Consider the following 25,336-nt stretch of genomic DNA (forward strand, 5'->3'; position numbering starts at 1 on the left):
AACTTCACCGTTCGCTAATGTACCCTATTTAACCGACAATATCATTAGTTATTCTGACATTATATTTTCTCCGCTTAAAATAAATACATAAGTTCTAATGAGTAACAAATTATAGTTTTTTCTTTAGAAAATAATAATTATTTGATCACATGGTTCATATTAAACCCGCTTAATCAAGTTAATTAATTAGGGAGGGGTAGTTTAGTCTTTCATCTAATATCAAATACACTTTTGATCTGATCTTCCAAAATCAGGTATGCTTCTTGATTTACTCCTATGACTCACTCGATTTCTTCAAGGTTGGTAGCTATTTGACTTTAAATGTTGATTTTCTTATAAAGTACTTCGATTATCTTTTGATTATTTTCTCAATCACCAGAAGTTGTCCCCTTGATCTGATGATACTTTGAATCATAAACAACAAATCATACATTAAAATTCCTCCTCTTTATCTGATGAAATCACAACTAGACGTATGATATTCAACAATTTCAAACATTAGGTTTTACTATCATATCAACGATTTTCAGCAATTCCTCAAGATCAGCAATCAATCATCAACTTAGATCAATTTTCAACTGTTTGAAGCTTCGATTTTTTCTATCAGATCATCGATTTTGCAAATCATCATTACCTCATATCTATTATGAGTTAGAAGATTTGATTTCAGTAATCGATCATCAGTTTCAAGGTTTGATTTTGTTTTTCTACACATTCAAGCACATAATACGTACAGAAAAGAAACTACAACAATGAATCTTGGAGACTTTATGTGCTCTTTTTATAAAATTAACGAGGTACCTACAAAAATTTATTGTTTTTAAGCAAATTCTAGTGAACTATACATGCATCCTACCTGTTTGATGAAGGTCCTAAATGAAGAGTTTGTTGATATAAGAGTTTTCCATGTATTTAAGTGAGGGTTCATGTTAAGGATAAAATAAGATTATGAGATAAGAGTCCTTTCAGGTACCTAAGTTAGATTTTATGTTTATATAATATAATTATGATGTTCTTAATTAGGGGTTGCTTCAATGTACTCAGTCAATTATCCTAAATAAATTGTTGTTAGTAATAGTATATTGCATTTGACTGATGTTTGATATTCCAATATTTTTGGTTTTTACATAATCTAGTATCAGATGTAACCTTTAATTAATATTAGAATGTTATGTGTGGTTAATGATTTTAGTTACTTAGTTGATTACATTTTCTTATAATAGTAATAAAATATTATGTTGGACTGAAGTGTGTTTTTCTAAATGTTAGTATGTTAAGTGTTCTAGTTATTATGTTATGAAAAATTTATTCCATCCAAAAAGGAATGTTAACGTGAGAATGTTATATAAGGATTTTTATGTGTATTATCCTATAATAACTAAATTTCATTTTTTTGAAATCGTGATTCTTCTCAAATCAACAAATTTTTTTGTAGGTTTTTAATAATCATTCAAAGTGGAATACGAAAGTCAGATGGCAACAACAAATCTCAATATCAAAATTTGAATGTATTTTCTTTGATAAGTATCTAGTGTCCATATCCAGATTTTTTATCTTTCATATGGTTAGACTACCGCAATTTTAACGACATCTTGAAATCATTCATTGATGGGTTTGACATTCATTTTTGTAATTTTTTTTGTTAGATATGCTTATTATTTTTAGAGGTTATTTTTTAGGTCTCAAGTTACTACAAAAACTAAATTCACTATAAAAAGTTAGGATTTTGTGTGTGGCTAACCAATGATGAGTTTTTGAAATGCTTATCTTGATCATAGTTGTTCATTAGTTGAATCCAATGGTCCAAATAACTCCGAATCTAAGATATTAATCAGACTATAATGTGTTTTTAGTTCGTAATAATTATAATTTATGAGCATATAAGCTCTTAACATTGGGTTTTTACTGATACATTTCAAAAATGCAAATTATTGTGATCTTCATCATGTTGTTATTACTTTACACTTACACAATACATTATTTTATCAAAATAATTAAAAACCATTACTTCTACGTAATTCTATATTTCTCATATATTTATAATATAATTTGTGAATCATTATATAATGATAAATATTAATTGGATATTCTTTTTGTAGATCAACTTAATGATGCTCAACAAGAATTTCATTCAAGCATTGAATTTATTTCAATTAGTGGTTTTTTTAGTATGGATTCTAGATATACTATATGTAGAGATATATAATGTTATATTCTTTTTTTTTTTGAAATAATCAAGTAGTTTAATTTCATATATTTTATATATTATGTTATTACATGTCTAATATTCTTGATCTTTTTTTTTTTGAAACAACAAACTAACTAACCTATTTCTAGATAAAACATATGTCTCCTAAGAGACTTGAACCCATGACCTCTCATTTGAAAGAATCACACCTTACCGACATGCCAAAGACTCTTTGGTCTAATATTCTTGTTAATGTTTAATATTCTGAAATCATGTATAATATTCCAATATGATTATGTAATATATTAAAATTATGCATTAAGGGTTAATAATATTCTGCTATTGCTGTTGAATAACAATCGTCAATGTATAATGTACCTATATCGTTATGTATTAAATTATTTTATTATTATAAAAAGATCGATATGTTTAAAAGAAAACAAATACTTAATGTCTTATGTTAAGTATTCTATATATTCTAGTTTTATCAACCATTATGCATTATTCTTATTGTTTAATAATTTAATATTGTATTTGGAATATAATTTGTAAATCAATATACAATGATAAATATTAATTGAATATTTCTTTTCATAGCTCAAATTAATGATGTTGAATAAGAATATTCAGTTTGAGGATTCTAGATATTCAATGTGCAAAGATATATAGTGTTATATTATGGTTTGGTTTTTTGTTGAAATAATCAAGTAGTTTGATTCCATATATGTTATACATTATGTTGTACATGTCTAATATATTGATATACCATGTCTAGTATTCTTTTTAATGTCTAATATTCTGATATAACTGTGTAATATATTGAAATTATGCATTAAGGGTTAATATTATGCTATTGAATAACAATCGTTAATGAGTAATATTATTACATCAAACATTGTGTATTATTCTTATAGAATATTCAATATACATATAGTTACATCAATTATGATAATAAGTATGTATGATATAGTTACATCAATTATGATGATAGGTTTGTATGACTCATGAATTTATCATAATGGAAAAATAATTCATAAATCCAAGGTAATGTTATCTATTTATGTACGTTAATCTGATTAAATTAATTGGATATCATAACTCATATGTAATTACATGGTGTTATTGTCTATCAAAATATTACACATTGATTAATTGAATACCATCACTGAAAATTATGAATATAATTTTGTAAATCATAATCAATGTTAAGTTAAAATCACTTATAAAAACGTTGTAATTATTTTAATGCATTCTTGATTCTACACATTTTTTTTTGGAGAATTTTAGCTGATGAATCCTAACTTGGAAGCAACTTGAATGTTTCAAACCAGAAGCTTTTGACAAGAGGTGTTGAGATTAATGAATATGTAATAGATTTTATATGTTAAGACATGTTTATGACTTCTGGTGCAATGTTATCTGACTATGACTTTATAAGACCCATTTGAAATCTATCATTTCTCCTTTTATCAAACACTGTAATACCATGATATATTTTTTTATGATACAAACATTAAATATGATTTTCAAAGCATCGGGTTTTTAGAATACCTTTCAACTTTTAGAGACCAAGTTGATAGTTCTCCTAAAAACATTCATTTCACTGTATCAACTTATGTGATTTTCACTGGTTTGAAAATTTTGTAACTCTGGGTTTCTTACACAATTGAAGGAAGGGTGACCCATATTAGAATATTACACCTTATAACATAACTTCAAATACTATACATTAATATCATAACATTATCCATAAATTCAGAATATTACACATTAATATCATAATATTATACATAAATTTAGAATATTACACATTAATAATAGACAATTTTGTTTTCTATAAATTATTTTGGTTTTATATAAATTATTCTTGACATTCGTATAACATTATAAGGTGATAATCCATAATATTACATATAATATTAGAATCTTACATAATATAAGTTCATATTATATGTTATAACCTAATTTTAGAATATTACTCTTTAATATCAAAATATTCCACACAATTTCATAACAATTACATATTAATGACATACTATTAAATATTAAGCATTTAGAATAACTAGAATAATAGCATATCATGAGTATAAAAGAAAAGCTTAAATTTTATTCATAATTATTCTGTTAGAATATTTTACATGTAACTTAGAATATCCTAGAACATTATTCTATCATAGTATAAATTATTTTGGTTTTATACAAATTATTCTTGACATTTTTATAACATTATAAGGTGATAATCCATAATATTACATATAATATTAGAATCTTACATAATATAAGTTCATATTATATGTTATAATATAATTTTAGAATATTACACTTTAATATCAAAATATTCCACACAATTTCATAACAGTTACATACTAATGACATGTTATTAAATATTGAACATTTAGAATAACTAGAATAATAACATATCATGAGTATAAAAGAAAAGCCTAAATTTAATTCATAATTATTCTATTAGAATATTGTACATATAACTTAAAATATCCTAGAACATTATTCTACTAGAGTATAAAACAACCTAAGTTTAATTAAGAATTATTCTATTCAAATATTCTACATGAAACTTAGAATATCCTAGAACATTGTTCTGTTAGAATATTCTACATGTAACTTTTGAAAATAGACAATATACATTATTATTCTATTAGAATATTCTATATATACATAATTAAATATCAACATTATACATCATATATTCTAAAATGACAACAATAATGTCATATGTACTTGTTTATGTTATGTTGGCTTGTCAATTAGATGATGAGCTATCAGACAAGGTATCATGAACTATAATTTTTTTGCCTTTATCTATTTTTTATGATAGAAATTGTTAAACATTCTTTGTTTTAAAATCAAAAGCTCATTTTTCACTTGATTTCGTAATTTCTTCATTTCATCTGCATCAAAACATAAACTATACTTTTATTAAAACAATTAAATTATGATATAGACAAATAAACCATACTTTTATTAAAACAATTAAATTATGATATAGACAAACAGTTTATTAAAAAGAGCATTACTAAAAAATATTATGTTCCGAACTTAATATAGAACAAAATAATAGAATATTTTTAACATTCTGAGAATAATTAACAACATTAAAATTATTTAATAAATAATTTACAATTATAGAATTGTATTTTTTTTTTTACAATTAGTTTTACATAAATCTAATATGTACAAGGAATAATTTAGATTACACATAATAGTAACTTTAAGACAAAATAACAAAAGAACATAACCATCAACATGGTACATACTCTAAATAAAGTTTATATTCATTTAATTTCAATTAGTAACATCTAATTAGTAACATCTAGTATATTTCAGACATGAAATTTAATATTATATAAAATACAAAATAGCAAATAACCTAATTAGAACTTTAGGTTAACAACAACCACCAACAAAAACAAACAATTTTATTAGTTTTAAATGTGCATTAGACATTAATCCTAGCTACAGGAAACCATTTCAAAAAACATTTAAGTCAAACTACATTAAACAAGTTCATTGATATCCCAAGCTATAATGAATTTAGTTTAAAAAAACTAACCATAACTACAATAAACATTTAAAAAAAATAATTCATAAATTAGAATAAATAGAATAATAACTTTCCGAAGCTTATTACAAGAGATGATTTAGAATCTACATTATCTACAATCTAAATCCAAATTTGATATTGACGAACTATAAATACAAAGAGATTAATTCGATTATCTTAAAATAGAATAAAAAAAATTCTCAAAACATATTATAGTTATTTAAAACGAGACTAGGATTACAAGATCTTAGAGGACTAAATATTTAAGGGTAAGAATAGATATACACAAAGCATTATTTGAAAGTACGGTTCTTTTGACCTGAAAGAAAAAAAAACCCTCTTACCCTTATGCATTCTTCACTTGATCCTAAAATATTAATAGTTTATACACTTTAAATATAAACTCTCTTTTATTACAAACTTAAAACTCAAAATGTTACTTATTAAAAACAAAATCTTACATTATATTATGTTATCAAACAAATTCATTATATTTCTAACTGAATATAATATAAAAATCTCAAACAATTCAAATATTTTATGTATAGTAAGAAGCATAAAAACATAATATCATCCAATACTGTATTATACTGTAAAACTAGTAGATTCTATCACACATTATCTTAAAAAATACCATAATTTCATTAAAACAAAATATTAATCTATCAAACCGTATTTTGCTAATGAACTGTTAGATTATGTTATTAATCAACAAATTAACATCAGAATTTAAACAAATTATTAAGATATTTAGAGAAGATAAAATTGAATTTATCAAAATATAAAACCTAGAAAACCTATAACAAAAGTACTTCCCTCGTCTGGAGAGGTTTGTAAGATTTTAAGAATAATTACCAATAATAAAACATGTGATATAAACATGAGTTATAAATAAGTACCTAAATAAAGCATAAACTATAATTTATTAAAACAAAACACCTAGAATAATATGCTATCAAAAACTAGTTTTTACAAACTTATTACTTGATCATGTCATCAAAACCACAAGTTAGAATTTGAAATTAAAGTTATAGTTCATGATTATGTTATTAATAAACAAATTAGCATATTTTTATAACATTTTATGTATAATTACAAACATAAAAACTAGAATATGATCAAGTGATATTCTATGTTGCATATTACCAATGGATTCTATTAGGCTGGTGGGTGTGGTGTCATATTTGCCACGATCCACATCAGCGCCATATAGGATTTGCCATACTTTCTCTAATTTTTGTCATTTACATGGCGTGAGTTGCCACACTTGTCATGCCATTTTTAAATAATTAATATAAAAAATAAACATTTCAAACATACTTTTTTTAAACTAAAATTTTATTTAACTAGAATAATAACTAAGATTTTTTTTAAACTAAAATTTCATTTAACTAGAATAATAATAAAGATATATAAGTTAAAGGTTAATTTAATAATTTCAGAAACTATTTTTATAAAGAGAGTTAAGGAGGGTAAGTTTTGTTAGTAGACCCAACCATAAGGACCTTTTATGTCAAATCTTGAAAATTTTGTTATCTTCTCCATGAATTTGGACGCATACGATCTTCTTCCATTTTTGTTGGCCACAACCCCTGTAATAAAAAACTAATTCTTCTTTCTCTCTATCTTTCCCAAACCATAAACACTCTCTCTCATCGGCACATTCCACCGAGTTGTCGAGCCGAGCTTGGCATGCCGAGGGCTCTGCCCGGTGTTCGCCGAGATAGTCGAGATGCTTGCCGAGACCATACCCACTAGCCTTAGAGACTATCTTAAACAAGTTCTGAACAACAAACATAAGTTATTACGAACATTATCAACTAACTTAATCTATTATAGAGTATTATATTCTATTTTCAAACAAATGTCTTCCACCGTAGAGTATGGATATGCTCTTAATAATAAAGTTCAAAGAATTTCAACATTATAAAACATTTACAAGTAATATATTCACTTAGAAAATACCTTAAATTAACAGCAACCATCCATCATTTAGAATTGCAGCCCAATAATGAATCTAAACATAATTGTTGTTAACAAGTTTTATAATAAAAAAACATAGCTACAGTAAAACAAGTTCATTCCAAACTATGACTACAGCAAACATGTAAATTGCAACAATACACAAATTTACAAAATGTTTCATAAATCATAATCATAGAATAATTAGAATCAAAATCAAGAATATTCAAGAGCATTTAGTATAAAACTACTTAAATTGGTGCAGATTTATAAAACAAAATAACTATATGAGTTCGAAATTACCGGATTTTGATGAATGATTTTTTTGACGATCATAATCTGAATCATTAGCTGCAAAATCAGAATCTAAAACAATATACATATACAAATCAAGATAGTTAATAAGTGCCATTCTATTAAAATAAGCAAATTATCATGTAATAAATCAGTAAACTCTAAAACCTAGCAACTACAAACATAAAACCAAAATATTTAACAAGTATAATTTCAACCAACAAATCAGAATACCTAGAATTAAACTATACCATGTAATAAAATCAACACATAATCAACGTCTATAAATTAAATCAACCTAGACTCTACATAATGCAATAAAAAACAAACTAAATGAGATATTGGTTAGATCTTACCAAATTTTGATGAATTATTCATTTTTTATGATAACTGGAATCAATAGCTCCAACATCGGAATCCAAAATAGTTATATGGGTTTTTATGATAAATACAATGGAGTAAGGATAAAAATAAGAATTGGAGGCCGAATTCGAAAGATATGTATTCTATTTAAGTTAGTTTAAGAATCAATTTCTTATGTTTTCCTCGAGAGATTTTAGAATGAAATTTTAATCAGAATCAAAGTGGAATAAGTTTGAATCAGAAAACACATGAAATCAATGAATTATGATAGATATATTGGAAATAAGAGTCGGAATATGTTTTTATGGTTTTATCACGAGATTAGCGAACGAACTACAATCGAAGATGTATTTGATTTTGGAATCTGAATGAAATCTGAACGAACTATTACAAGAATGTATAGATTAATCACTGGTTGATCATTTCAAAAAAAAAAAATCAAACTTGAATATAAATACTAACTTTTTACAAGTGATTCAAACTTAATCCATGAATTCATATAAATTAATTGTATAAAAACAAACTAAAAGACATATTAGTTTCATCTTACCAGATTGGGTTGAACTACCAATTTTTGATGATCAGAATCAAAATCGCTAACTTCATAATTAGAATCCAAATAGGTTTTCTAGGCTTTTACATGAAAGATTAAACATTATGGAGACCATATAAAATTCTGAATCTAAATCCAAATCTGAAGGGGATATATTCGGTTTTTGGATCAAATGAAGATTCAAAATCAGTTTCTTAGGGGTTTTTTTTTGAGAAATATAAGAAAATGCCTTTAATCGGAAACTAATGTATTCTCGAACGAACTTGGTTAAAAAAAAGATGAAACCTTGATATAATTTGGAGGAAATCTTCATAAATCAGATTTAGTGTCTTATCGTGAAGAGAGGTCTGGGGAGGAAGAAAGACGTAACTCATAGAATGAAATGACAATGACGTTGGAGTGACTGAGCGAATAGAAAGAAAATTGACGTTTCTACCCCTCAATGCCATTTCATTAATCCCAAAGTTTCATATATTTACAAAAAAAGCCACCGCCAACATCTATTCCTTAGGGATTTAATGTAATTTAATTTTAACCATTGATCAAGTTAGATGAATGATTCAGATTTGATCCTCTTCTCTCTCTTTCTCTCTCTCTCTCTCTCTCTCTATATATATATATATATATATATATATATATATATATATATATCTTATAAAGCTAGCATTTTTTCTTTCATCACATTCATTTGAAACTCCCATGCATTTTCCTTTCACCACATTCATTTGAAACTCCCATGACTTTTCAATTTCTTCATAATAATGGTTATAAGTTGGTTAGTAAAATTAAATAAATATCAAACATAAAGTGTAATCATATACAAACTAAATTTCAATATTATTAAAATATCTTTACTTCTACTTATAAAGTTATGTTTTTTAACTTTTAACATATTATACTTAATTTATTAGTTTTAATATATTGTTGGGTGTAAAACATTATCATTTTAAAGCTACAACTTTTGAACAATTTGTATAAAATACTTAAAGTATAAATTTAAATATAACATTACAGGATCAACTTAAATATAAAATTCAGTTTAACTTAAATAACCCAAATAATAATTTTTAAATAGTTAAAAGCGATAAATTATAGTGTCTTTCTAATAATAATTATAAGTTAGTTAATAAGGTTAAATAAATATGAAACCTAAAGTGTAATCATAAATAAAATAAATTTGAATATTAAAATAACATCTTTACTCTTACTTATAAAGTTATGTTTTTAATTTTTAACAGATTATACCTAATTTATTAGATTAAGATATTGTATGTAAACCATTATCAATTTAAAGCTACAACTTTTGAACAGTTTGAAAAAAATACTTAAATTGTTAATTTAAATATAACATTACAGTGTCAGCTTAAATATAAATTTCAGTTCCTCTTAAAAAACCCAATGAATATTTTGTGAATAGCTAAAAGTGATAAATTGTAGCGCTAAATGCAAAATCTGAATTATAATTTTAATTAAACTAAAATATTTCATAAATATATTTGTATAATGTTTAAAAGTTTTCAAATATTAGCTTATAGTAACCTACAATAAAAATAGTTAAATATAATTCTATATAAATGATTATAGTGTTACCTTTAAAATAAAAAAAAATAAAAACAATGCTTGATGTTTTAAATAATTATATTGATAGAAATTAAAACGTTAAGCAAATAAATTTCAAAAAATCATTTAACAATAACAACAACTATAAATAACATTAAACATATATTATGTTTAATTTTATTCATGATCAACTCGCGGGTAGAAGTCATTCAAACGGTTGACATTATGCTGTTATAATAGATGTATATGTTATCATATAATTCAAAATAATCAAGAGTAAATTACACGAATGGTCCCTATGGTTTAGTGTAATTTGCACATTTGGTCCCTAACTTCTTTTTTTAACTCGGAAGGTCTCTATTATTTGTTTTTGTTACGCGTTTGGTCCCTGTTTTACCTAACAAGACTATTTTGGCATTGATTTTTTAATTTATATGAAATAAACACACCCCCAAAGCCACCCCCTCACCTTACCTTACCTACCCCACCATTTTTTCCTATTTAAATAATAGTCTTTTTAGGTAACACAGGGACCAAGCACGTAACAAAAAAATCAGTGGGGACCAAGCGCGTAACAAAAACAAAGAGTAGGGACCTTCCGAGTTAAAAAAATAAGTTAGGGATCAAGCGCGCAAATTACCCCAAACCATAGGGACTATTCGTGTAATTTACTCAATAATCAATATATTATATCAATTTAGTATACGAATTATTATATCAAATTTAACAACAACGTTATTGTTATATTTAAAAAAACATATATTTGTAAAGATTTCAACTATACATGTGTTTCTGCACAACGTGCGGGCATTCGCCTAGTACTATATTATAAATAATCATTTTTTCTTTCACCCCATTCATTTGAAACTCCCATCTTTTCATATTTCCGTACAATAAACTTAATTTATTAACTTAAATAAGCTTTTAGTTGTAAACATTATCATAAATGGAAGAATTTGTGAGTTATCGATATGATATACTTAATTTGTTAACTTCAATATATAGTTAAATAAATAACTTACATTCATATATTAAATAAGCTTAAAAATTTAGTGTAAAATTTAAAACCTAAAGTAAAACATCAAATAATGTTTAAAAAAAATTCAATATATATTTTTTAACATAGTTAAAAGGAAAACATTAAATATAATAACAATAAAAGAACCTAAATTGATGAATCGAATTAACTAAAAGGTGTCTGAAAACTATATTCTAACAGTATATTTTTAATCTGCGCGGCGCAACGCACGAGAATTCGTCTAGTATATATATATATATATATATATATATATATATATATATATATATATATATATATATATATATATATATATATATATATATATATATATATATATATAGAGAGAGAGAGAGAGAGAGAGATATTATAAAAAAAGGTTAAGAAGTCAAAACTTTAAACACAAGTTAAAAAACACAAGAATGATTGGTAGATATTCATTTTATGTTGTTATTTTTTAGTAATTTTTTAAAAAAGGTTAAGAATAAGATGTCAAAACTCTAAACGGTCAAATTAGTGGAAACACCAAACGGTTAAAATTATAAAAAAAAATCAACAAAATATGAAAAAAGTCAAATTTAAAGATTGAAAATATACAAATGTAAATTGAATGCCCTAACTTCAGATTCATTTCATATATTTTAGTCTTTCATCACGCCGACGCTTACTTTCTCTATCTCCGGTCACGCCGACACCAACTTTTACACCAATGTCAGTTTCTATGTATTTGAGAATAAAATAAATCTACGTTACTATTTGTTTCGATGTTTACCTACGTACTTATATAATCTTAATAAAATGACTTTTCAAAAATAGCAAAAAATTAGGAGTTTTTACAAAAATTAGCTTTTGATTCAAAGTCATCGATAGGTAATACATTCATTGAATTGTCAATAAGAGCTGTGGTAGTCATCAACTTGTTATCCTCGGCGTACCTTTGATCTTTCAAAAAAATTCACCACAAACAACATCACATGATCATTGTACCATAGCTGATTTGCAAGCTAAAAATTGCAATAATAATAACAAATAATAAATAATAAAAGATAATAATGTGTATATATGCACATTTAAATATGAATACACATTTGAATATGCATATATACATATTCAAACATGCATATATTTGAATGGTACAATTCATTATCTAACCTGGTCCTACAGTTATATGATTCGGGGACTATGAAAGAAAGCGCACAATTGCTTCTTGCTTTAGGAATTATACGTGGGATTGGACTTGTATCACTTGTTAGTTTCAATTGGTGCGAGAATGTGTGGATTTGGTTAATACACTTCAAGACGATAATTTAGATGATAAATGTGATACTTGGAGTTAGATATTATATGCATATGCTTGTTTGTTATTTCATCTTTTAGATATTATCTAGATAGTTCATTGGTTTCTGAAAGTGTCAAAGTAAACATTTTTGGGTGTAGAGTTGGTTTAGTCGAGTTCTCAAGACATGCAAATTTAGATCAAATGAACGTTTGGACTTAGTCGTATCGTACACATGCCCGTTGTGAATTGCAAACTGAAACATGAGCATACCTTTTTGTTTCATGCTAGTTACAAAAAAAGTTGTGTAATAAAGTGGGTATTTGGTCCGGTAATGCGTATCAAGTTCCTATGAATCAGCAATATTTTTTTGACATGATGCAATCTGCTTAGTTGAAGGCTAAAATCAAAAATAATGTTGGATGTTGTCATTCTTACTATCCTTTGAATCGATGGATGATTTGGTATTCTCATACTATAACATAATCTTTAAGGAGAACCGGATAAAGAATGAGTCGTTATTCGAAATTATGCTCTTTTTTTTTTTTTTTCTTTTTTCTTTTTTTTTTTTTTTTTTTTTTTTTGTTCTTGAAGAGTTTGAAGAGAAGAAAGAAGTTGAAGATATAGATATAATTGGATATAAAAAGATGATGATAATCTTGAAAAAAAAAATAATAACTATTAGCATAAACACCAGTTTCAGATTTGAACAAATTATTCTACATTTGACATACTTGAGTTTTAATGATTGACACATAAACTTTTTGGTTATAATAATCTATCTGTCAAGTGTTTGTAAACTTCAGATTAAAGGAGAAATTCACAAGAAGACATGAAGATAATGAAAACATTCTAATAAGATGATACATGAGGAAATTTTTGATCCTAAAATAAATTAAGGATCGAAGAAGAAGGGAAAATATGATACTACATGGCAACTATCTTATTTTCGCTATCTACCATCTAGTATCGATATTGTGATTCCATTTATGGTCTTGGAATCGTCATCTTTGCTCGAATACTCAATTTCTTTGTTATTTTTTCTAATAAAGAATCCAGGATGTTTTGGCTGTGGCATTCGTACATTTTCACTACTCAATAACAACACCACATTTGCCATATCAGGCCTATCTTCTGGTTGTTCTTGAACACATAATAATCCAATTTGTATGCACCTCAATACTTCATTTTCTGAAAAATTAGCTCTAATAGATTCGTCTAGTAGTTCTAAAGCGTTGTCTTCGTTCCATATCTTCCATGCCTAAAAGAACGTATTGTTTTTGTTACAAATACAATACTTTAACAAGATATGTACCCATTAAAATTCACCTTCTAAGTTCTCAACCCGTCACTAATAGTACTTACTTGTCCAAGAAGGTTAAGTTGGCTACTTGTGTTGGATGAACCTCTATTTTTTTTACCACTCACTATCTCCAGAATCAAAACCCCGAAACTAAAAACATCAGATTTCGTTGAGAAATGACCATCCATCGCATATTCAGGTGACATATAACCACTACAAGAAATTTGTTAGTGATGATGATGATGATAATAATAATAATAATAATTGAAACGAGCTAAAAACCATATTATATCATTTGTCTTATAAATATTTATATTTTGCACATGGTACAATGATACTTACTATGTTCCAACCACTATTTTTGTTTCTGCTTCTGTTTGATCTCTCCCAAAAATTCTTGCAATACCAAAATCTGATATCTTCGGGTTCATGTCCTTATCAAGCAAAATATTACTCGCTTTCATATCTCGATGAATGATTTTAAATCTTGAATCTTGATGAAGATAAAGGAGCCCTCGTGCAATCCCATGTATAATATCGATTCGTATTTTCCAATTGAGTTTCATATTTTTCTCTTTGTCTATGATGATTACCAAAGAAAGCATTTAGATTTCGTCATGTAAAAACATGGGTGTAAAAAGGAAAAAAAACGCAATACCCTTAGAAACTTACCAAAAAGAAACATATCAAGACTTTTGTTTTCCATGAACTCATAAATCAACAACTTCTCTTCAACCTCAATGCAACAACCTAATACGCGAACAAGGTTTCGATGTTGGAGTTTTGCGATTAATTGGACCTCGTTTTTAAGTTCCTCTATACCTTGCTCACAAATTCTTGAGAGCCTTTTTACTGCTACAACTTCGCCTTCTGTTAATATACCCTACATTACAAACATTTTTTTTTCACTTTTTTTTATTTTTATTTATTTATTTATTTATTTTTATGTTTGTATGTTGTATTATCTAGTATTGATATTATAACTAGGAGTGTTCAAACATGATATTAAAAATTCCAAAGATCCATATTTCATATATAAATATCCAAAATTTCAGATACAAATTTAATTATTCAATTTAGATATCTAAAAATTTAAATAAAAATATTGGATAGTGGAAATTTTAACCTAGAAATGTACACTACTTTATATTTAACACAACATAATCACATATTAGTTCTATAATTCCATCCACACAATTTGGACAACATTATATCTTTTTTGCATAATCTAGCCAACGATTTGAACCTTTATCCATTGTAAGCGTATAAAGAAAATTAACCATTAAAAACATGTCTTCAATTGTTTGGTCTCGATACTCAAATAATTACAAAATAAAAGATGCTAATATTATAACATAAACGAATTGGAATTAAAATATTTATATTTTCAGATATTTTAGATAGTCAGTGTATAAAAAATTTCGGAAATTATCATTCGATTTTTCGGATGATTTAAAACGTTTAGATTTTTTGATCAGATTTTGGAATCAAATACTTTTAAACAACTAATTTTAAATGTTCATATATAAAAGTAATTTACCTTGTAAACACATCCGAACCCACCTTGTCCAAGTTTATTTGTATCCGAGAAGTTGTTTGTTGCCATAGCCAGTGTCTTAAAATCGAACAATGGTAATTCAAGTTCATCCATGGTAGTTTCATTGTAATAATCTTTTCTACTTGGTACAATTGCCCCTTTATTTACAACGAAATCTTCGGTTCTTTCTTGCGGACCTAATTTGGATCATAACAATTATATCAAGAACATATGAATTACCAAAGAAACTATTTTGATTTTAAAAATTCAAACTCTTTTCATTTAAAAACAAAACGTATATCCAAATGTTTTTAGTCTTGTAGCTGAATTTTTTTCTAATATTAGAAACTAGTTGTGAGACCCATGTATTACATGGGTTAACTAAAAAAAAGTTAAATATAAATGTTAAAATATTTGAGAATTTTGAATTTATGAGAAATAAAAATAATAATAAATTTTATAATGGAAATGTTTTTTATTTTTTAAAATTTAAACAAATAATTTAAATAAATAGAAGAAAGTAATGATAAATAAAAGAAAATAATGGGCTTTCATTTTAGAAATTTTGAAATTAAAATATAAGTTTATTAATGAAATTGATATCAATTTATTACTATATTTATTGCAGTTATTACATTAAAATGTAATTTAATAAAATAGAAAACTCATAAAATAACATATGGAAAAAAAAATTCAAAATAACTATAAAATGACATTTTACAAATTGAATAAAAATGTAACAAGTGATAAAAAAAACCCTTTATTTATTAAAAAAGATTGTTTATGAGTTAACGTGGTTATCAATTACTTCTTTGGTTAATCACTTATTAAACCAAAATGGACGAATCTTATATCATAAATATACCATCTTTTAATAAAAGTTATAAAATAACTATTTGTGATATCATTTCCAACTAACTTTCATTTTTACCTAAAAATGAGATAAAGAATGTTTCATATTCAATCGTATTCATTTTTACCGTATTTTTTTACCACCAAAAATGTATTCTATTCATATTTTTTTACCACAAAAGTGTATTCATTTTTATAATGTACGTAAATTGTCAAACATATTCTTTTGTTAATTAACTTTTAATAAATATATTCTATCTTTTTTTCATTACAAAAATTTTATAAATTATGTTATCATAAAGTTATAATAAAATAAATTGTTCGTATATGATGAATTTGAATTATTTATGAATTTATTATATATATATATATATATATATATATATATATATATATATATATATATATATATATATATATATATATATATATATATATATATAAAATACACTTTTAAATAAATATTACATATATTTATTAAAATATTACACATATTTGGAAGAACTAATATATGTTACACACATTTATAAAATATATTACAATGTTTTAAATTTCTAATATGTATTTAATATTTTTATTAATTTAATAAATAAATATTAAAGTTTTTAATAATTATTAATTAATGTAAATTAATATATAACATGATACTTTAAATATTAATATTACATTTAAATTATAACTAACAGATAAAAATAAATTAGAAATATATAAAAATGGACTAAAATTGACTAATAAAACTTCAAATCTATTTTTTTAAAAATGAATAGTGTTAGTCCATATTTGGAGGAATAATATTTGTTTTATCTGAGCACGAGTTCGACTCGATTATAGCCTAACTTTCAAATCTTGACATCGGCTTATGGATGATTTAACATGTTCTAGTTTAGGCACAACTCGTTTGTCACGCTAGCGTAGATGAGCCTAAGTTCGGCTTAGGTACGACTCATTAAGAAGGCTGTTCAATATTTAGCAACAACTTGATATATAAATTATTTGGTATTTAATATTTATCAATAGTTTAATATAAAAAATTAAAAAAAAAGTTATATTATATAAAAATACATAAGGCTCATGAGTTTCTCGACGAGTTGGTCCCGATTACCTGTTCTATCCAATGATTTTTTCAAAGTTCTTGTTTTCTTGCTCTTCGAGTAGACGAGAACAAGTAGAAATATGAGTACCACACAAGTACTAATGGTGATGCCGACAATCTTACCAACGTGGTTGCCATTGCCGGAATCATTTTTTGAACTTCCGGCTCCTATTGATTGATCTGCAATGAAGAAATCATAGTTACTAATGTCTATAATTGCAAAATAAAGCATAACTACTACTTTAATACATTATATAAGTTCCTAAAGTGTAATTTGATGGAAGGAAGTGAGAGGATAAACCAAAGATGATGCGGAACCTAGGTGGAAAATGGGTTGGGAAGGATGAGGGAGATGCACTCCCTCCATCCTAAGGGTGGTCGGAATGGCTCGGGAAGAAGCCACCGGATGGTGGTACCTGTGGCACCTCAACGGAGATTGCATCGAGCAAAAATTGGTTCAACTACAAGAAAGGATATCGGGTCATATAAACCGTTAATATCTCCATCTCTCTACTTTCTCTCTATATTCTCATGTATTTGTTGCATGTTCTTTATTCACAAATGTTTGTACCTTATTTGTTTATATAATTTTAATTGAATAGGTTGAGTAGGTGGAGAAAGATGTTTTCATCTCTTGTGTGTTGGGAAAGATGGAAGACATATGAGAAAGAAATGTTTAAGTTGGTTCCATTCCTACCAACCTAAGGGCTAGTAATTTAGTAGTAAAGGTTTCTAGGTATGTCTTTGCGTATGTGTATGAGAGAGATAAAGACTAAGAGAGACATATATATATATATATATATATATATATATATATATATATATATATAATGAGAGAGAGAGAGAGAGAGAGATACAGAAAGAGAAGGGAAAGGGAGTTGGCACTAAGGCCATCTTCAATGCATTGAACGCAAATGAGTTCAATGGATTGAACATGTACATTCTACTCACAATATAATTTTACCTATTAAACTCTACACTCCATTAAACCCAATACAATTTAATGGATTGCCACATCATTTATGTGTGTGTGTGAGGAGAGAGAGTGTGGAGTTCAATGGGGGATTGAACTTCCCATTCTATTGAGTGTCATGTCATTAACCCACAATGGGGATTTTGAGTTTAATGGGATTCAACTCCCCATTAAACTACCATTGGAGATGGCCTAAGTGTGGATGGAGTCAAGTGACATGAAGAGATAGATGGGGGAGGTACCACTTGTACCTTTATGAGCACCAATCCTTGGCTTGTGGTGCCACATGAATATATGCTTTCAGCGGATTACTGAACCCATTCCCTCCTTTAAAGCCTAGGCATTAGTTAGTTGTAACTTATGGTTGTATATGTATAATTGTATACCAAACTGTATGGGTTGAGAGGGATGTATTTCCAAGAGTTTAAAGATGAGATGGTTATATGTAAATGAAGAGAAATGATGATGTGATGTCTCGTTGCATGTAGGTTGGGATGGCTAAAATGGATTAACTCGCTCCACCATAAAGGTCGGGTGTTACACTAAGTTGGCAAGGGATAGGGGTTTGACGTTAAGGGTCACTCCTGGCAGGAACACCGTGTCACCTATGAGGATGACCACAAAAACGAACCCCAACGTGGTTGGACCATCTCTCTCTCTCTCTCTCATGCGCGGGATAGTGTGAGAGAACAATTAAACTCAATGTTTAGAGATATTAATGGTGTGTATGGTGCAAGCAATGACCTATACCCAAAAATAACGTACGGTAATAAGATGATGTGTGTTAATCATAGGAAGAGGACATATTTCGTAACAAAACTCATACTTATGAGTGATTTTGTAATACAATTAAAAGTTAGACTTAACTTGCAAACTTTTGGTCAACCATATGGATTATTTTTGTAATTTAATCATATTATTCTTATTTTTATCAAAAACTAAAATTTTATAAATTAATAATGTTAATGTTTGTGAACTTGATATTTTTATAAAAGATTATTTAAAAATAAATTAATTATAAAGAAATCCAGAGTATTTATTTTGCTTTTTTATTTGAAAAGAAAATTAATTGATCATAAAAAAATCCATTGTACTTATTTTGCCTTTTGGATAATTTATTTTTTAATTATTATAAGAAGACCAATAAATAATTATTTGGATTTTCGGATTTCAACAAGCTAAAAATAAAAATAATAAAGGAACTATTCATCTCCTCCATTTCTAAACAATATAATTAAACTTTTTTTTTTCTTTTTTTTTTTTGGTATTATAAAAGTTATTGATACTTGGGGAGATTTTTCTCTTACTTTATTTCTCATTTCCAAACAATTTAATTAAATTTCAAATGTGTTCGGCACGTACTTTTTCGGAGCTTCTTAGTAGAAAAAGAAAAAGTCTCTTTCGACAAGGGGAGCATTTAGCTTTTAGTTTAAACAAAAAACTTCAAAATCAAAAGCTACATTAAATAGCTTTCAACAAAACGCTCCAAAATAAAAGACTACCGTCTACTCGCTACCAACTACTTTTTGCCGAACACGTTTTTTTTTCCTATTAGTTTAATTTTTTCGAGATATATTTTTGTTTCCCTTGTAAATTTCGACAATAAGAAAGAAATATATATATATATATATATATATATATATATATATATATATATATATATATATATATATATATATATATATATATATATATATATATATATATATATATATATATATATATATATATATATATATATATATATATATATATATATATATATAAGAGATATACAATTTAAATCAATAAGAATTATAAAATCTTAATTACGCTGAAGATCTATTAATTTAAATCCAAAAATTATCTTTATCTCAACATTAATTTAAATCCAAAAATTATCTTTATGTCAACTATAAACATCACTCGTTTTTTTTATTTTAATTTTTTATATTTCAAATATAGTTTTTTTTATTCTTTTGATTTTGTTTTTATTATATTATAAACAATTATATCTTATCTTTAAAAAAAATATTTGGTATAAACATAACTACGAATTTTTTTATAGCCAACAAATTTTAAAAAGTTAAAATAAATGATCGTTTCAATCAAATTTATGTTCATTTTATATTTCTTATGTTTTAATTATATAATTTATTAAACATTATATATATATATATATATATATATATATATATATATATATATATATATATATATATATATATATATATATAGTTTTTTTTAGCTTTCTAACATATTATAGGTTGTTATAAGGTAGTCAAGAACGAGATATTATATATGTTTATTTTTTGTTCTGCAAGATCAAGATCGTAAGATGGAATCAAATCATAAGGCATTATCAAAAATATTTTAAAACATAAAAAATAAATTTTCATCATTCTGTTAATAAATAGTTTGATCTATAAAAATACATATATAATACATCATTTAGCAATAAAAAAATTAAAAATGTATTCTATGTAGTTATTCCAATATATATATATATATATATATATATATATATATATATATATATATATATATATATATATATATATATATATATATATATATATATATATATATAACAATCCTATGATCTTATGTTCGATTTAAAGATTTTATAATCCGATTCAACCATAATTAAAAAACTTTGGGTTGTTATTATCGAGAGTTTAATTATGGATATAATCATATTAATAAACATGTAATATTTTTGTTATAAAGTATATATATATAAATCGTTAAAATGATAATATTTGTATAATTTGTACACTTATAAGAAAAAATAGTGTTTAATTTATATGTAAACTAGTTGTGACACCCGTATATTATATGGGTTGATTAAAACAAAATATTACGGGAAATTTATTTGAATATGAAATTTGAAATAAGTAAAAATTATGAAAAAAAAACATGCAAAAATTAAAATTATGTGTTTAGTTGTCAGACACATGTATTAAACGTACTAATTATAACAAAATATTAAATACAAATGTTTAAACTATAAATTTATTTAAAATTGAAATTGATGTTTGAAATTTGAAATTAATATAATCATTATGGTATGTTTAATTTATGGAAACTAAATTAATGATATATTGAAAAATAAAAAATAAAGTAAATGACAAGTCGGAAATAAATATCCTAAAATTGTGATAAAATGACATATGACATAATGAATAAGAGAATGACATGTGACAAAAATTATTTTCATTTATTAGGGAAGATACCAAATATTTATATCAAATTAATTTTAATATCTTTTCTTTATTATAATTTAATTAAGATATTTATTTTTAAATATTAAATAATATATAATATTTATTATATTTATTTTTTACTTTTAATATAATAATAAATAAAAATAAAAAATATATTATTTTTAAATCAAATCAGCTTTTTATATGGTTGTATCAACTTAAATAGGAAAAACAATAAATAAATATAAATAGTCTCTACCCTTAACAATCATTTTGATACAATATCTTGATATGTTAGGGATATATGCCCTTAACAATCATTTTGATACAATATCTTAATATGTTAGGGATATATGAATAGCCTCCGCCAAAAATAAAATAAAGCGTGACAAAAATGAGAAAGCTTGCATGAAAAATTAACACACCTTTATATCCTTTGAATTTGATATTTTTGGTTTTCTTGTACCAGAAGCTGTGGAGCTACCCAATAGAATCTAATGGGTCATACATAGTAATGTTATGACTCCGAGATCTATAGATGTTTTTGAAAGAATTAGTTTTGTTATTCAAAAAGAAGTTGTGATACAGATTGTTTCTCGTTTACCCTCAACGTCTATGTAAATCTTTCTTATGAAACTTAAATATTACATTTCTTTTCATGAGAGTTAAAAACTATTGGTATATGTAATAATTTATTTCCCTATGTCTATCTCCTACTAATATGGGTTAGCAATGCTGTTTTTTATGTAACTAATCTTATACTTCGTGATGTTACCAAAAGACTAAAGGTTAAAAACACATGATTCAGGGGGTGTTTGGCTTAGCTTTTTAGGGGGCAAAAGTCATTTTTGGAAAAGTCACAAAAAGTCAGGAAAATCTGACTTTTCCAAAAAGTTTATTTTTTACTTGTATCTAAATCCAAAAATAGCTTTTAAAGTGCACTTGCCAAACATCTTTTGCTTTGTATCTTTTCCTAAAAGATCTTTTGGCTTCTAAAAAGTTAAGCCAAACACTCCCTCAATTTCAAAATTATGATTCCCGGTGTATCCGGTTCCGACCCTATTACCCGGACCCAAGAGACCCGTACTTGAAATACCCCAAATTCGGATAAGGTTATTATTAAAACCCAAAACCCTCTCCGGTTTTAAATGTCCCGGCATCCAACAAAACAAAACTACGTTAGAAACATACCTAAATCAGACGCTGCAGCTCTAACGTAAAGATCTTGCCCTCGATTTTCAGAATCAGCATAGTGCCTAATATCCATAAGATCCCCTACCCAAATCACACAACCCGACCCGCCTTCAGTGATATTCATACTAGCATACGCAGCACAGGAACAATTCTTCTTGCAAATTGCACCACACTCGCTCAAATTAATCGTCTGATCTACAAACGCGTTTGAACTCTCCGGCAATTTCATGTTCTTCAATTGCAGAAACCCATCCGACCCACAGTCCATTACGGAGCTCCGAACACACCCGTCCTTTCCATCTCGTAGATGCCATGCGTGTTTGTTCTTAGGCCGGAATCCGGTCATACAATTGCAGAACGGTGCAGTCGATGTATCACAAACGCCGAACGGACCACATTCACCAAATTGATCGCAGAAATCACCGGGGAAATACCAGAAGGTGTTCCAGGTTTTTGTTGTTTCGGCCCAAACCAATCTTTGAGTAATACCAGAAGAATTTACAACGAATCGCGAATAAATAGAACTATCCAGCATTTCAAAAGAATAAGTAATCTCATCGGAATTATCCTGTAATTCAAACTTCATTATATTCAACCCCACCATCTGCGGTGTGCCGCTAAACCTTAACCCATTCCACGGCCCAGAGCGCCAAATTATGGTTTCGTCGTTCATCGTTACAAGCTCCGGGAACCCAGCGATATCCAGTTTAAAAGAATAATCACCGGTGGATGGAACGATATTCGTCTTCCACGACCGCAAAAACCGATGAATTCCAGACTTCCTGTCCCACCCGAGTTTCATCTCCGGTAATAGAGTATCAGTCGGATAATCAAAGCTTTGCCAGATATAATTCTCTGGATTCTCATCGTTTTCCGGACGAAGCACAAAGTTACCGTTGTCCAAAAGCTGCCCCACCGTCTTCACCACCTGTGTAGGTTGATTTGTCGACCAGACCACAGTTCCGGTTTGATTTACAAGCACCATGTTGCCGTTGCTGATGATGGTTAGGTTCCCGGAGGATGAAGTAATGGGGGTGTCTCTGTTAGCTACCCAAACATATGTTTTCTGCTGAATTTGCTTGTACCAAATTCCTATATACAAATTATTGTTGCCTGGATTGAAGAACCCCAACTCGAAAACTTCACCATTAGAGACTAGAGTTTGGCTGATGGTGAGGGGTTGTGTGGGTGTTATGGTGTCAACAGCTAGAGAGAGAAAAGGGTAGAAGAAGAGAGAGAATACGAACATGAAGGTGCTGCAATGGCTATGGAGGGTTTTCATTCTAACTTTCAGTTACAATCACGAATCACTAACATAATTTTTTATTTTTATGCTTGTTAGTTTGGGTATTAGAAATTTTATGTTATTCTTATCTTTAAAGAATTCGTGGTTCTAATTAGTGGAAATGGTGGAACATGTCTTTCAAATATTAACAGGGTGTATACTTTTCAATTCTTCAAGTCATATTATTTGACGTTTAAAGAAAATGATAGATGCCTATTGACCTAGATGTCATGGAAATTCCATGGTAGATTCGTTATTAATGATGCCTATTGACCAAGACGTTAGACCAACCGGAAGAGAGTCGTGGTCTGCTGGCAACGAATATGATGGTTGTTTGATTCGGAAGACTAGCAGTTGACCAACTAGTTTTGGTTATTTTTTTTTTAAAATAAACTTTGACCTATAAATAACACTACATACCAATTTATTTTTCATACCATTATTCACTTCCTCTATTTACATATACATATTTGTCTTGTTTTAAAATTCGAAAACCATGGGTCCCAATCAAAATAATCCATCAAACTATGAAAATTGCAAGCCCGATAACGATTTTCCATTAGATACAACTCATTGTTAATACCTGAATATGAAATCACCTCAACCCTAATCTCACTCCTCCCTAAGATCCTTTGTCATTTGGGTGCATTTCTAGCTTGAAGAAGAAGAAGAAAGAAGCGCTCTAGTGGTGGCGTGGGTAAAGTATCATCATCATCACCATCTTTTCCTGCTTTTGGACCCTTGTAAGTATCAAATGCTTAAACTTTATTGCTTATCATGGATAGATCTTGAGTTTTGTCCATCTTATTGATGTTATTGCATGCTTGAGTGGAGTAAATCCATAAAGTTGGCAACTTTATGGATTCTAAAAGTCCCTAGAGCATAATATTGTTCAAATCTGGAAGTTGGTATGGATTTGAGGCATGCATGAAAGACTGAAGCTCATTTCTTCCTTTATTGACCTAGAAATTGGATGATCATGTTTGGTGTATGCATGGCCATAAAGGAAACATTTTTATGGATCTTATGGGTCTGCTTTAACTTCTAGATGAAGTGGACTCTAAGAATTAAAGGAATAAGGACTTAAAATGTTGAACCTTAGCCTCAGACAGCGCTCACGACGTGAAGATGTAAAATC

The 25,336-nt window shown here is 26.8% G+C and overlaps 1 protein-coding gene across 6 annotated transcripts; it reads right to left on the minus strand.

Moving 5' to 3' along the window:
- Positions 1 to 13,566: 13,566 nt before the first annotated feature.
- Positions 13,567 to 24,321, minus strand: LOC111906986 (receptor-like serine/threonine-protein kinase SD1-8). Of its 6 annotated transcripts, none has more exons than XM_042896203.2 (7): positions 22,911 to 24,321; positions 17,571 to 17,741; positions 15,643 to 15,813; positions 14,752 to 14,949; positions 14,422 to 14,659; positions 14,142 to 14,292; positions 13,567 to 14,037 (listed from the first exon to the last, which is right to left on the minus strand). In XM_042896203.2, exons 1-7 carry the CDS (start codon positions 24,193 to 24,195, stop codon positions 13,729 to 13,731), a joined length of 2,523 nt encoding a protein of 840 aa, XP_042752137.1. In that variant the 5' UTR covers positions 24,196 to 24,321; the 3' UTR covers positions 13,567 to 13,728. The 6 variants fall into 6 exon arrangements, with proteins under 6 accessions (XP_042752137.1, XP_023758537.1, XP_023758544.1 ...); XM_023902769.3 differs by having other exon boundaries at positions 14,752 to 14,962; positions 15,620 to 15,813; positions 22,911 to 24,320; XM_023902776.3 differs by lacking the exon at positions 17,571 to 17,741 and having other exon boundaries at positions 14,752 to 14,962; positions 15,620 to 15,813.
- Between the last annotated feature and the right edge of the window lie 1,015 nt (positions 24,322 to 25,336).

This window comes from Lactuca sativa, chromosome 7, assembly GCF_002870075.4.
Source record: "Lactuca sativa cultivar Salinas chromosome 7, Lsat_Salinas_v11, whole genome shotgun sequence".
NCBI classification, from domain to species: domain Eukaryota; kingdom Viridiplantae; phylum Streptophyta; class Magnoliopsida; order Asterales; family Asteraceae; genus Lactuca; species Lactuca sativa.